Source organism: Homarus americanus, unplaced genomic scaffold (assembly GCF_018991925.1).
Source record: "Homarus americanus isolate GMGI-L3 unplaced genomic scaffold, GMGI_Hamer_2.0 scaffold4896, whole genome shotgun sequence".
NCBI classification, from domain to species: domain Eukaryota; kingdom Metazoa; phylum Arthropoda; class Malacostraca; order Decapoda; family Nephropidae; genus Homarus; species Homarus americanus.
The window spans coordinates 138,557-153,025 of record NW_024749657.1 but is presented as its reverse complement, the minus strand read 5'-3'; the positions used below and the strand labels follow the sequence as shown (position 1 = coordinate 153,025).

At 45.8% G+C, this 14,469-nt stretch overlaps 1 protein-coding gene across 1 annotated transcript; it reads left to right on the top strand.

Annotated features, from left to right (window-relative positions):
* The first annotated feature begins 21 nt into the window (after positions 1-21).
* On the top strand, positions 22-14,153 carry LOC121853451 (cytoplasmic dynein 1 intermediate chain 2-like). The gene is made up of 4 exons (XM_042347594.1): positions 22-63; positions 13,258-13,398; positions 13,582-13,680; positions 14,001-14,153. The coding sequence occupies exons 1-4, from the start codon at positions 22-24 to the stop codon at positions 14,151-14,153; spliced, it is 435 nt and encodes a 144-aa protein (XP_042203528.1).
* Positions 14,154-14,469: the final 316 nt, after the last annotated feature.

Sequence of the window (14,469 nt, the reverse complement as noted above, 5' to 3'; positions counted from 1 at the left end):
TGGAAGATTGTCACGACCACGATGGAGAAGACGGTCATGCCGCCTCCCTTGACCTACGAGGCGGTAAGATTTTCTTTGGTTAATTCTTCACTGTATGGATTTTCTCATTACCGGATCATAACTCGGTTCTCTTTCCAGGTACCAGTTTGTGTTGACTTTTCCCATATACAGAGAAAAGTTACTGTGGCAGAAGTATTTATAAACAGGCTCATTGTTTTATAAGATTATTCTTTTAGGATGTGTAATAAACAGGAAGCTAAAGATCAGTAATGTCTGATCATTGTGAAGAACATCCTATCAATTTTCAGGTTCCTGTAACATACAGTAATTATTTATGGTACTTGAATAAAAAAATGAGCCTGTGTTCAGAATTTGTGTCTGCTTCATTTTAAAGGGATTGCTGTAACATGAATAAAATACAGAGGATGTGTTCTTTACCTCCTGTAATATACTGTATTTGTTTTCTCACCTTTAGCGGGTACAGAGAAGTGATTTTTTTCTTCTGTAGTGTACGGAAATAATTTTTGAGCCATTTGCCCTTTTTTTTTTTTACATACTGTATTAGTGTATAGTTAGCTGAAACACAACAGCAATAATAACTTTTGAGAGCATTTCCTGTCATTCGTGAATCTGTTTTCCACCAGTTGCGTTTCTTTTTACAATTTGTTTTGATATTTTTGTTTTCAAATCCGTTGCCTGAGTACCTCTGCCTCTTGCTTGACTAGTCCCCCCTCCTCGTCCCTCACTCTTTTAATTGTTGCCTCAGTGCCACATTATCCAGCTTCTTTTGTCTCCCTGGATTCTTTGCATGACCAAACAATGTACTAGACTGTGTACGGGTAAACTGCAGATAAAGTGCCGTTTGTAAAGAGACACCGATGCAGGAGTACGTTATGTCTGTATACTGTTTACAAGTTCTTCGTCCCGGTGATCAGGAACCCAAATTCTGGACTTTTATGACACTTGTGTGAGACGCTAGAAATGTCAGCGGCAACTCTTAACAGTGTATAATCCAGAGACTCGCTCATAGTATACCATCCAGAGACTTGTTCATAATCTTTCACAATTTGGGCCTGCTGCACCCTTGTGTCCCGTTACTTTGGAGAAAATATTTCCCAATAGCGACAGAAAACTAGCTTTGTAACCAATATGAATACAGAACCTCTGCTTCTTTCCTGGACTTGAGAATATCAGCAGAGCCTCCTAGTAGTTGGGGTAGTGGCCTGTTGTCTTGTTTGAATTCCCAATCAGTTACAAGTCTTGGTTTCACTGTGGATTTTTTCTCAACGATTGTTTGAATAGATCTTGTTCTAAATTTGTATTTTTTTCTTTTTTCCCAATTCTAGGAGATGGAATCTTAGCTCAGATTCGATCTACATACCACAGTATGCGTAAGTAAGAGTATGGTTTGTGAATTTTCTTGGTTGTTAATTCTTTTCAATGTACAGTATTGCTAAGTTGCTTGATAACTTATGTTGAGGTAGAGAGGCGTTAAAGCTGTAGGTTATGTATATAAGCTACTGTGCCGAGTAGCAACCCTGTATATAAGCTACTGTGCCGAGTAGCAACCCTGTATATAAGCTACTGTGCCGAGTAGCAACCCTGTATATAAGCTACTGTGCCGAGTAGCATTTATATATATCATCACGTGGCAACACTGCACGTTATGTGGCAACATTGCCCCGAGGCTGCCATATGGCAAGGCAGCCTTAGTCTGACTGTGTGAGCCGTGCATGGCACACGCGAGTCACCACTTGTATTTCTCTCATCCATAATAAACGGACTCAGTGTTACTCAGTGTTTCCCTAGCCATCACTGCATTCTTCAGGGCACACTAGTAACTTTCATGGCGCAGTGTCTAGGATCTGTGGACTTACAAAGTGTGTGAACAATGCCGACAGTTACGTCTGCCGGTGATGCGCGTCGACTCATAGTGTGTTGTGTTGTGTTGCGCTGTGTTTCGCCGCGATGTGCAGTGTTGCGCCGTCACAGTGCGTTTTAGTGACGGTGGCAGTGTTAGTGTCAGTGTATTAGTGTGTGTCTAGAGCTGAGAGTTGAGCATTGGCCTGTTTTTTGTGGTACCCACGGAGCACGCAGGCGCACACCCTTCTCGTGCGACATCCGGGGGACACTGACGGTCTTGCCGGACCACGCTCCCTCCGCTCTCTCAGACACACACACGCACGCACGCACTCACTCACGGACAGAACAGTGGACCTGGACCATATGCGTGATTTCTGCGCTGTTTATGTCATATATATGTGGTTCGAGCTGTTGAGGCGCCACTTTATATATTAAACAGTGCAGTCCACGCACACACAAAGATGGGAGGTAAGAAGGGACAACGTCAAGATGGGAGACACGACTCCCCACCACCTTCCCCTCCACCGGGCGCAGACTCTCATCCTCCACCTCCAGTGATGGACATTGCCACAATTCTGAGGTGGATGGACGACCGGGACGAGCGACGTAGAGAAATGGAACTTCAGAGGGAGGAGACACGAAGAGAGGAGGAAAAGATGCGTTTTGAGGCACTATTGGCGACCCTGGCGCTAACCCACCCTCCCTCACTCGCAGGTAGCGCGCATATAGGCGCCAGTACCCTCCCTCCTCCACCACACCAGCGTCCTCCAGGTACTCTTGCTACCCCAACAGCTCCCAAGGCATCTGTTCAACCCCCACCCGCCCTCTCACCAGACGTCACGTTTCAGCTTTTTCGTGAGTGGAGGCGGCGTTGGACAGATTACTCCACGATGGTGGACCTTGACAGCATGCCTCCAAACAAACAGCTCATCCAACTGCGGATGTGTTTGTCGCTGGAGACCCAGAGAGTTTTGGAGCACACGTTGCAAGTGCCTCCCGATTCTACCTCTTCAGTGACGGATGTGCTCGACCTTTTACAGGAGCATGTTAAGGGTCGGAACAACGAGGCTTTGCGTCGCCGTGCCTTCACCAGCTGCAAGCAGGCGGAGAACGAATCCTTTGACGACTTTTTTGTACGCTTGAAGAGTTTGTCAGAGGAGATCGACATCTGCAAGGCGCACAGCCGGGAATGTGAGGAAGCCTGGATCAAGCACGGGATCTTGGCAGGTGTCAGGCAGGAAGAGTTGGTGCAGCGACTCATCCCCCTGGACGCTTCCTCCACAATCCAGGTGGTAGTGACTGAATGTCGGTCATACGAGGCCACCATGTCCGCCACCTCTGCCTTACGGGCCCCACCTGCTGTGAGAGCTATCTCACAATATAAGAAGGATAAGAAGGCGGCCAACAACGCGAAGGCTGCCACACGTTCTTCCACGCCTCCGCCTAGTGCTTCCTGTGGCAGCTGTTGAAAGCAGCACAGCCCCAAGACTTGCCCGGCCGCCGACGCACTGTGTCGTGGATGTGACCGTAAGGGCCACTGGTCTAACACAGACAGGTGCCCTGCACTAGGCCGCAAGTGTCAGGCCTGTGGTCGCTATGGACACTACGACAAGTGCTGCCGTCAACCCAAGCCCAAAAGCCCGAGACGAGGAGGACAGCAGCGCACTTCCCTCGGGGTGGTTCGCACGCAGCCCCCTCCAGATGGCCCACGCAGCCCCAAGCAGCAGCGGAGTCACATCAGGAGGGTGGAATCGACCACACGCCCCAGGGCTACCCCTTCCCCTACTATCCGCGTCGCCGTCACACACGGTGATGTGTCGGGTCACATCGAGGTGATACCGGACACCGGCGCCGATACTACGGTGATTGGGCTGAAGCACCTCCAGAAACTGGGCCTCACCAAACGCGCCCTGGGACCACCGCCGCAGCTGCAGTGCTACAATGCGGACGGTTCCCAGATGCCGGACGCTGTGGGCTCCTTTCAAGCAGAGATCACCTACGGCGACAGGTCGTGTCACGGATGGATCGACGTGCAGCCTACTCTCGCTACACCCTTGTTGTCGTGGGAGCACTGCAAGGAGTTAGGCGTGGTGCCCAGAGACTTTCCCGAGCAGATCCCAGCTGCTCGTTACACCGCCAGCAGGGTGCGTGAGTCGACGAGCGACGCGCCTGGCGCTGCCACACAGAGCTGCCCAGAACCCGCGTCCACTCCCTCCCCGCCTCCACCCAAGTCACGGCTGCTTCCTCTTCACAGCGAGACGTCTCCTTCAGCCGCAAGGGCCTACTTCCTGAAGGAGTACTCGGATGTGCTGGTGACGAAGGAGGCCCTACGGACCGCGCCACTGAAGGCTATGGCGGGTCCGCCTATGAGGATACACCTGCGGGAAGATGCACAGCCGTTTGCCATACACACTCCCCGGTTGATTCCTCTCGCCTTCAGGGATTCAGTCAAGAAGGAACTGGATTCCATGGTGGCCCAGGGTGTCATCGTACCCGTTGGTGACGACCCATCCCCTTGGTGCCACCCTCTAGTCGCTGTGGCTAAGACTAACGGTGGAGTGCGGATTACTACCGACTTGTCTAAGCTTAACAGCCAGGTGTCCCGTCCCGCCCACCCTTCACCCACACCTTTTGCAGCTATACGGAGTGTGGATCCGAAGGTACGGCACTTCTCGACGATGGACGCCCTCTGTGGTTACTGGCAGATCCCACTGAAGAAGGAGGATCAGCCACTGACCACTTTCATCACGCCTTACGGACGCTTCCGCTACTGCCGTGGCCCTATGGGATTCGCTGCTACGGGGGACGCCTTCTGTCTCCGTGGTGACATGGCACTTCAAGGCGTGACCAACTGCGTGAAGGTAGTGGACGACGTCCTCCTTTACGATGAGGACTACCTGACGCATCTTCGCCGCATCGACGAGGTACTGACCAGGTGTAGGACGCACGGCATCACTCTGAATGCCGAGAAGTTCATCTTGGCCGCACCTGCAGTGTCTTTCTGCGGCTACCGACTCTCGAGGGATGGCATTGCTGCGGACCCGGAGAAAGTTCGCTCCATAGCGGACTTTGCGAAACCTGCCAACCTTACGGATCTCAGGTCTTTCATGGGCCTGGTGAACCAGCTGGCAGAATTTTCCCCTGACGTCTCCGCCGCTGCCGGGCCTCTCCGCCCCCTGATGAGCCCCAAGAGGACGTTCACGTGGACCCCTGACCACGACCTTGCCTTTCATAAGGTGAAGGAGGCCCTGTCAAGTCCACCTGTCCTCGCTACTTTCGACCCAGCGCTCCCCACCGTCCACCGTCCTCGCGCCTGTACGGGGTTGGTTACGCCCTTCTCCAGGATCACGGTGGAGGAAAGTACCGGCTAGTACAGTGTGGCTCTCGCTTCCTCACCGATACTGAGTCTCGCTACGCTACCACCGAGCTGGAGCTGCTGGCAGTGGTATGGGCCTTATCGAAGTGCAAGTTCTACTTGATTGGCCTACAGCACTTCGACCTCATCACAGACCACAGGCCCTTGGTCCCCATTCTTAACCACTATTCGCTGGACGCCATCGAGAATCCCCGCCTCCAGCGCCTGAAGGAGAAGATTTTGGCCTTCGTCTTCACCGCGGCTTGGCGCGCAGGTAAGGAGTTGTGCATCCCGGATGCCCTCTCCCGCTCCCCAGTCAGCCGCCCTACACCTGAAGACGAGATGCTCAGCACCGAGGCCGGTTTCTCCGTCAGCAACATCGTCACCTTGCAGGCCGTACAGTCCCTCGCCAGCACCCAGGCCTCAGTGTCGCCACCCGACAGCGATCTGGCCCTTGAGGAACTACGGACCGCGGCACGCGACGACCCCTCCTACACTCAGCTCTTGGAGAGTGTGAGGACTGGGTTCCCTCGCGACCGTTTTGACCTCCACAACGCCCTACGCCCGTATTGGAAGATACGTGAGGACCTCTACGCAGATGGGGACCTCGTCCTGTACGGTGCCCGTGTGGTCGTCCCTGCAGCTCTCCGTCGTCGCGTTCTGACCCGCTTACACGACAGCCATCGTGGAGCAGAGGCCACCAAGCGCCGCGCAAGGCAGGCTGTGTACTGGCCCGGCATTGACGCGGATATCGTCAATACGATCCGTGCCTGTGAGCCGTGCCAGATCATGCAGCCCAGTCAACAGCAAGAGCCCCTCTTGTGCGACGACGAACCCACCAGGCCCTTCGAGTCCGTGTCGGCTGATTTCTTCAGCACAGCTGGGAAACATTTCCTAGTTGTCGCCGACCGACTCTCTGGCTGGCCTGTGGTGGTAATCTGTGGCTCGGACACGACGTCCGCGGCCACCATTCGCCACTTCCGGCACCTCTTTCGTGACCTGGGCGTCCCCGTACGTCTGCGGACGGACGGTGGGCCACAGTTCACCAGCCGGGACTTCACAGGATTCCTGGAGCGTTGGGGAGTCCGCCACATCGTGTCAACACCCCACTACCCACAGTCAAACGGCCATGCTGAGGCTGCGGTCAAGACAGTCAAGCACCTCATCCTCCAGGTGGCCCCTTCAGGCAACATAGACTGTGAGGCGTTTGACAAAGGACTCCTGGAGTTACGTAATACTCCTACCCACACAGGACGCTCCCCTGCCCAGATCCTGTATGGTCACCCTCTCCGCTCTTGCGTTCCTGCACACACCAAGGCCTTTGCGAAGGAGTGGCAGACCAGAGCCGAGAGCTACGACCGCCGCGCCGCTTCACGTGCCCAGGACGCCAAGGCTCGGTATGACGACCGTGCCCGCCCTCTTCAGCCACTGGAGATTGGTGCCCTTGCCCGCGTCCAGGACCCGACGACGACACGTTGGGACAAGGTGGGCATAGTGATGGGCGTCGGCCGGTCGCGGGACTACAAGGTCAGGATGCCGAGTGGCCGTGTCTGGTGGAGGAACCGCCGCTTCCTCCGGCCAGTCCCACCCCCTGCTGCTGGCCCCCTGACCGAGGACGAGTCACCTACACCTCACGAGGATCCGCCCCACAGTGCACCTCGACGCTCGGAGCGACTTAGGACTAAGAAGTCCGCTCAAGACAAAGACTATGAGCGTGAGGGGGGAGGGAGATGTATATAAGCTACTGTGCCGAGTAGCAACCCTGTATATAAGCTACTGTGCCGAGTAGCAACCCTGTATATAAGCTACTGTGCCGAGTAGCATTTATATATATCATCACGTGGCAACACTGCACGTTATGTGGCAACATTGCCCCGAGGCTGCCATATGGCAAGGCAGCCTTAGTCTTACTGTGTGAGCCGTGCATGGCACACGCGAGTCACCACTTGTATTTCTCTCATCCATAATAAACGGACTCAGTGTTACTCAGTGTTTCCCTAGCCATCACTGCATTCCTCAGGGCACACTAGTAACTTTCAAACGCCATTAACATGTAGCTTTGGCTGTCAAGGAATGAACACAAATGCTTGTGTCAAATAATGAAAAGTTCATAAGAGGTTGAATTGTCACAGCTGTAGTTTATTTTTTTTTATGTTAATGGATGCATTGATGAAGTTGCTGTTACACAAAAAAAGGGTTATTGATTGCTTGTCATTGATTAACTTGAGTTTAGTGAGTTGTAGGTCATTAATTCCCCCACATATAAGAGGTATATGGAACTCAGTCTGCATGTTAATGTTTACAAGTGGTCCACTACTATCTATAAGGTTCTGTATCCTGATGAATGCTGTCGCTTGTGTACTTATGTAGTTGATAGCCTTCTGCAGTCTCATTATTATAGTGCATGTGGCATGCAAGATAAAAATCATTGTAGAAAACAAGTAACAATACACTTGTTCTGTCCATGTAGGCTTTGTTCAGAGCTGAGGTGCTGTCAGCTTGCACATTATCCTTCAAATACAGTATTGGCAAATATATATTTTTTTATTTTGTATCATTTCCACTGTGCAATGTGTTTGTTTGATATGCATCAAGAGAGAATTGTAGACTAAAATTAACACTTAATAATTCTGTTGTACTGCTGGTTTTTTATGTTTGTAAATAATGATTAACACAAAAGTTTTTGATGAAAGGCTTAACAGTTCATTACAGTATATATGAGTTTGTTTGTGAACTGATGTGGCTGTGTGAGGATGTTCGCTAACAGCCCACCATAGAGGTAGACTGACTTGGTCTTTTTTCTTCCCCCCCCTCTCTCCTATTCCCAGACGAATATAATCTAAACCCAGCACTAGAATGGGATGATGAATTCACAGGTAGGTCCCATGCTCTTGGCTGCTTCTGCCGCTGCTGCCCATTTCATGGATTCTGACTTGGCTTTCTTGTTCTCTGCTCCTCATAAATGTTTTGCTTTTAATGTCTGTTGCTATTGGTCCTGTTTATTTGTTTGATATTTTTGTGTGTTTTTTTATTTTAAATGTCCTTGTGGAATGTATGAAAGCTAGACATTGCAAAAAATTTAAAGGTTTCTCTCTCTTCACTTTGATTACTGTACAAGTACTGGTAATGAAAGAGATGTTGTGCTGTTATAAGATATTGGTTCACACTCAGGATGGGTTGGAGAAAGGAAACTCGTAATGTGCTCTCTGTATACATATTGTATTGGATGTACAATGCAGCTTGGTGCTGGATAGGCAGCATGGTTACAAGCATTGAGTAGAGAGAGTTGGTTGGTGAGGGTGCCCAGAGGAGGGCATGAGGCTTGAGGGACGCCAAGGTCGCCGGCGGGAGCGGGAGCCGCCAGGCTGGAGCGGAGGAGGAGGAGGCGTTGCTTGCTGGTGGCCGTAGGTAGAAAGAGGGTGGTCACAGCGGGGTGAGGTCTTATAAGGCGGGGGTAGGCGTGGGTTGATAGTTGACCCCCGCTACGTCTGGAGGCACAGGCTGGGGAATTCGAAGAGGGTCGGCTACTCAGCGACAAACGGCGTTTGTAGGGGAGGAATCCACTACAATGTCTTCAATAAGTACCCGGTAATAAAAATCAAACCAACTTTTTCTTTGATTGAGAGTGAAAAGTAAAATTTTTGCATATATATGTATTACAGACTTACTGAGAGTGAAACCTTACCAGTATGATTCACCCACAGATTGCTTGTCGTATAATACTACTTACTAGGTTTTGTTATTTATATCTGCTTGATGCTATTGTTTGACCTTGCTTGTTTTCTCTTTTTACGTGACTGACGCAAACTGTAAAACCTAGACTAGACCACTGGTTATTGCAGACTATTGTTGTACTCATGTCGTAATCTAACGCCAGGGCTTGTCGATTCACGAAGTTGTAATGAAGTAAGGAACCTGTTAACTGCTTTAGTGCTTAACCACATTGAATGGGAAGTACAGTACAGTATAGCCCTCAGAACAGAGCAGTATATGAGGCGCCACAGATTAAAATACAGTTCTGTAATTTGCTCTTACTACCGTACACTTATAACAGTCGTGGCGGGGAACCATTGACAAGCCTCAGATAATAACCAGGTAGGATGTAACTCATTAAGTCCCTTAATTAGGGACTGTATTACCTGTACGGACAGAACAGTAAGCATGTACCTAATGCAGTATGTTTTAACGTCGTCGCTAAATAATTTAAGATCTGCTCCGTGACTAACTCTGGAAGGAACGTACACGGTGACATCATCGCTTTGGTGAATGTTAATGAATGATGCATACAGTATAGTATTCATTTCCTGTGCAACATGAGTGAATTATAAAGCACAGAACTTGGTACAGTAGATTCTACAGCAATGATAACATCCCTTAGATAGAATCCTTATATCATACACTGTACCATGTAATATGAGGACATCCCTTAGCACCATAGCTGTATTTGACAGTTCTCGTCTTCTTGTCAATCAGTGTGTAGAGAAGTGCATGCTTACTTGTCATATACTGTTTTTATTTGGTAATATTTATAGTAGTACAGTACAGTATTATGATGGTGTACTATGTGTCAGTTCTGCCTCGGAGCATATCAACACGAGCTAAGAAGTATGCCAAGTAATTATTAAGGTTTGCCATGTCTTTGTGATTAAATAAGTAACTAGAAGAATTTTCTTCCTAATACTGTGATTAGTATCAAATCTTATTAAAAAATGCATTTCCTCAAGTTTTTAAGTACAGTATTTTTTATCCAAAGAAAATCTTTTGTAATGACTTATCATGTTTCTTTAAGTTTCACTAAAGGTAAAAATGCTTAAAAATCTTTGGGAAATTAATATTAATTTAATGTATTAGTAAGAAAGTTTGTTAATTATTATTAACGCTCTTGGCCTCGCACGAAGCCATTGTGGCGTCAAACATAAAAGGCAAAAAAAACTTAGGCTCAGCCTCGCAGCGCCAATGGGCTATATTTTCAAATAACTCAAAACTCTACAGTGAAACTGACTGAACTTGGATGCTATTTGACAAACGTCGTTTTCTTTGTGTGGGCCTCTTCACCTTTCCCAATACGGTCCTGGTCACCGTGTGAGTGGCGCATGGTTAACCCAATTTTTTTCGTTAACCGAATTGAATATTCTTATGGAACTAATTACCTTCCATAAGAATACTCAATTCGGTTAACGAATTCCTTACGAATTTTTCCCGTGTTTTCGCCTGCTTTCGGCTCCTCACCAGCTGTAGTATTAGTCCGCCAATACAGTAATCGGTTCTAGGGCTTAAATTCGTTACCATTTGAGTAAATATCAAGATGGTTGTACTATTCCATAATTTTTCACGTCTTATATTAAAATTTTTAGTCATTTTAACAATTAATTATTTAACATAATTGAAGTACAGGGAACTAGTTTTTAGCGCGCCAAACAGCCACTTGACTCACCCAAAATGGCATCAGTGTGTGTCCCTGCTCAGTGGAGGAAGCATCTTGCTTGAGACTCTCTTGAACATAAACTATTTTTACGTTTTTACAGTACAATTATTGGTCATTCTGAAGTTTATTTTACATATTGACAGTATAGAATGCAGTACAGTGTTGATTTGAAGAAAATAATCGTGAATTACACCAAGTGAACTAAAATTTTATGGGTGAAATGGCGACATGAAGCATGGGGTGTCTTTTCTTCCACCCCACTGCCTTCTCTTCTCCCTTCTCCTCCACCCCCACTTCTAATTCCCATCATCATCATCCAGGAGCCTTCTACATGCTCTCCTCAAAGTAAGTGTACTTTACTGCATTTATTTTGAGTGTATGTAATTTTCGGTGAGCTGGAACCAATTACCCAAAACCCCATTGAAACAATGGTTTCGGTTAACGAACGACCTTCTGGAACGAATTATGTTTGTTAACCGAGGGACCACTGTATAGCAAATAGCATTCAATCGCATTTAGAGAAAAGCAAATTAATCTATGACTCTCATCATGGGTTTACAAAGGGAAAATCTTGTCTAACAAATCTGCTGACGTTTTTTAGGAAAATCTTCGAGGTAGTAGATAATGACGATAATCACGATGTTATTTACTTTGACTTTAGCAAAGTGCTTGACAGAGTACCGCATCAGAGGCTTCTGAGAAAAATTAAGGCTCATGGTATCGAGGGGAAAGTTTTAAATTGGATAAAATCATGGCTCACCGATAGAACGCAGAGGGTCAGCGTAGATGGTGTCAAATCTGAGTGGGGCTGTGTAACCAGTGGGGTTCCCCAGGTGTCAGTACTGGGCCAACTCTTGTTTATAATTTATATAAACGATCTAGAAACTGGAATCAGCAGTGACATAAGCAATTTTGCTGATGAAACCAAAATAGGGCTGCAGATTAATTCAGGGCAGGATGCAAATGCACTACAGGAGAAGTTAAATAAACTGCAGGAGTGGTCAGAGAAATGGCAAATGAAATTCAACACCAGCAAGTGCAGTGTACTTAATATTGGTAGAACAAATACTGTCAACGTATACAGCCTTAACAACATCAACCTAGAAAGGTCGACTTGTGAAAGAGACTTAGGGGTACTTGTAAGCCCAGGCCTACGGCCTAGAAAACAGTGCGTTAATGTTCGAAATAAGGCAAACAGAGTATTAGGTTTTATATCTAGAAGTGTAAGTAATAAGAGTGCAGAGGTCATATTGCAACTATATCTTGCGTTAGTCAGGCCGCACCTCAATTATGCGGTTTAGTTCTGGTGCCCTTTTTATAGAATGGATATCAATTCACTGGAGTCGGTGCAGCGAAGAATGACGAAAATGATTCCGGGACTTAGAAACCTTCCATATCAAGATAGGTTAAAGAAACTAAACGTGCATTCCCTAGAAAGACGAAGAGTGCTGGGAGATATGATACAAGTATTTGAGTGGGTGAAAGGAATCAATAAAGGCGATATAGATAAAGTTCTTATAATATCCGAGCAGGATAAGACTCGGAGCAACGGATTTAAGTTGGATAAGTTTAGGTTTAGGAGGGAGAGAGGAAGGAACTGGTTCACAAATAGGGTGGTGGACGAGTGGAACAAGCTTAGCAACTATGTAGTAAGTGCTGGAATGCTGAAGAATTTTAAAAGGAGGCTAGATAGATTCATGGATAATAGAGAGTGGTAGTAACTCTCGACAGGAGCTGCCATGCACAGGCCAACCGGCCTATTACAGACTCCTTATTTTCTTATGTTCTTATCATACCTGTCCCTTAATATTTCTTATAGAGTTTGGGGCAAATTCATTCTTCTTACACTTGCAAGACCCTGAACCCTCAAGTCTAGTGTATAGATGTTGTATTTTGATGAAGGGCCATAAATATCTCATGATACGGTGAAATTACCAGTACAATATTGTATCACATTTTGAACTCCTTCAGTTTAAAGAAAGTGTAGATTCACACTGCAGTGTTTGCAATATGATTGTCAGTGCAATATCCAATGTTGTTACTGGTGTTCCATTTTTTTAAGAATTTCAACCTTTGTATAATGAAGGCTTTTAATAGGATATGAAATCTGAGTTCAGTATGACTCAATAATTATATGTTTAAGTGCACCAAACTCTTTGTCCTACTGTTGACTAGCAAACCCATAAAATCCTTGCTTCACTTCTTTAATAAATATTCTTCTAGTTTTGCGTGTCACATGTTTAGCTCAAAGGAGATGTTTAATTAGTAATATTTTGTGTTATACAATTCCCCAAGTATCGTCATTTCCCTGAATTACATCTTTGATCTTCCATAATTCCACGTGAGCAAAAAATTATCAAGGTCTAGCAGAGAATCTTGATGAAAACAAATTATTATGGCCACACTTCATTAATATTCCCATTATTTGTTGGTACTGTATTAATGTTAATTCTTGTGGAAAAATTAAGTTGGCTTTCTAGTTGACAAACATTGGTTTCAAGAAAAGTATTTTACCGTTTTAGCAACATTTATAGATTTATTTTACTTAAAAATTAAAATGTTCATTTTAGTGGTGAATATTGATGCCAAATGATCCTTTATATATTTATTGCAGGAAACAAAGCCTCTGTATTCATTTGAGGACAATGGGGATTATTTATATGAAGTGGCTTGGTCACCCATCCATCCAGTTCTCTTCACAACTGTGGATGGCTCAGGTCGAATTGATCTCTGGAACTTAAATCAAGATACAGAGGTAATAAATTGATTTACTAATTTTTTACTAGGTTGCACTAAATAAGTGGAAGAAATAAACTGGATTATTGGATAATTAAAAAATAAATAAATATAATAAAATTTGATAGAGGTACAAATTGTCAATAGAGTAATGAAAATATAAAAACATTTTTTGTTTCCACTTGATGACAGGTACCAACAGGGCAGCCCAGCCCTGAACAGAGTGTCTTGGACAAATTTTGGCCAACGAATTACTGTTGGAGATGACATGGGTAAAATTTGGATCTATGATGGTGGAGAGGTAAGGATCCAGTTTATTGAAACTGTACAGGAAGTTTTCTTCATGTGTAGTGCTTTTGATATTACAGTATAGTACGTGTACACTGTTTTCTCAGGTAGCAGAGAACCAAAGATGTAACATACTGTACTGAGTTTCTTGGAGAAAAAGTTAAATTTCTAATTGGTTATGCTATGGCTACTGAAGCCAACTGCTACACTCTGACAATAGGAGACCTTTTTCATAACTTAATTTCCTTTCAATGAATGAAGCTGCCACCTTGGTATGCCTTTTTTTTAATTTGTTTATTTATAGATGGTAATTAATGCTTCACTTCTTTTCAGCAACTGGCTTTACCACGTGCAGATGACTGGGCTCGTCTGGTTCATACGATGGGAGACCTGAAGAACAACCAGGCTGACGATGACCAATCTACACGACACTACGACTCGTCGTTTTCATCGCTTATGTCTCTCTCGTCGTCTCCTCTCGGATAAATACCGGTAGTGAATGTCTATTAGGAACTATATCCAATAATATAAACCATTACGACAAATTAGTTTTTGAAAGGACGTCTGTCCTTGAACTCCAGAGTAATGCAGGTGGCTTTTGAAATATTTATGTTTCACTAAAATCAAGTAAAGCTTCAAACTGTATGAGGGTAAATGATATAACTACTGTATTAAGAAAGATCGATTTTGTTGCAAACTATATAACTATAACATGGTCATTGGGAGTTTAGTTTGTGTTTTTACATAAAGATTTACTTTACGTGTGAGTCTCATCAGTTGTAAGGTAACCAAATGAGCTCAT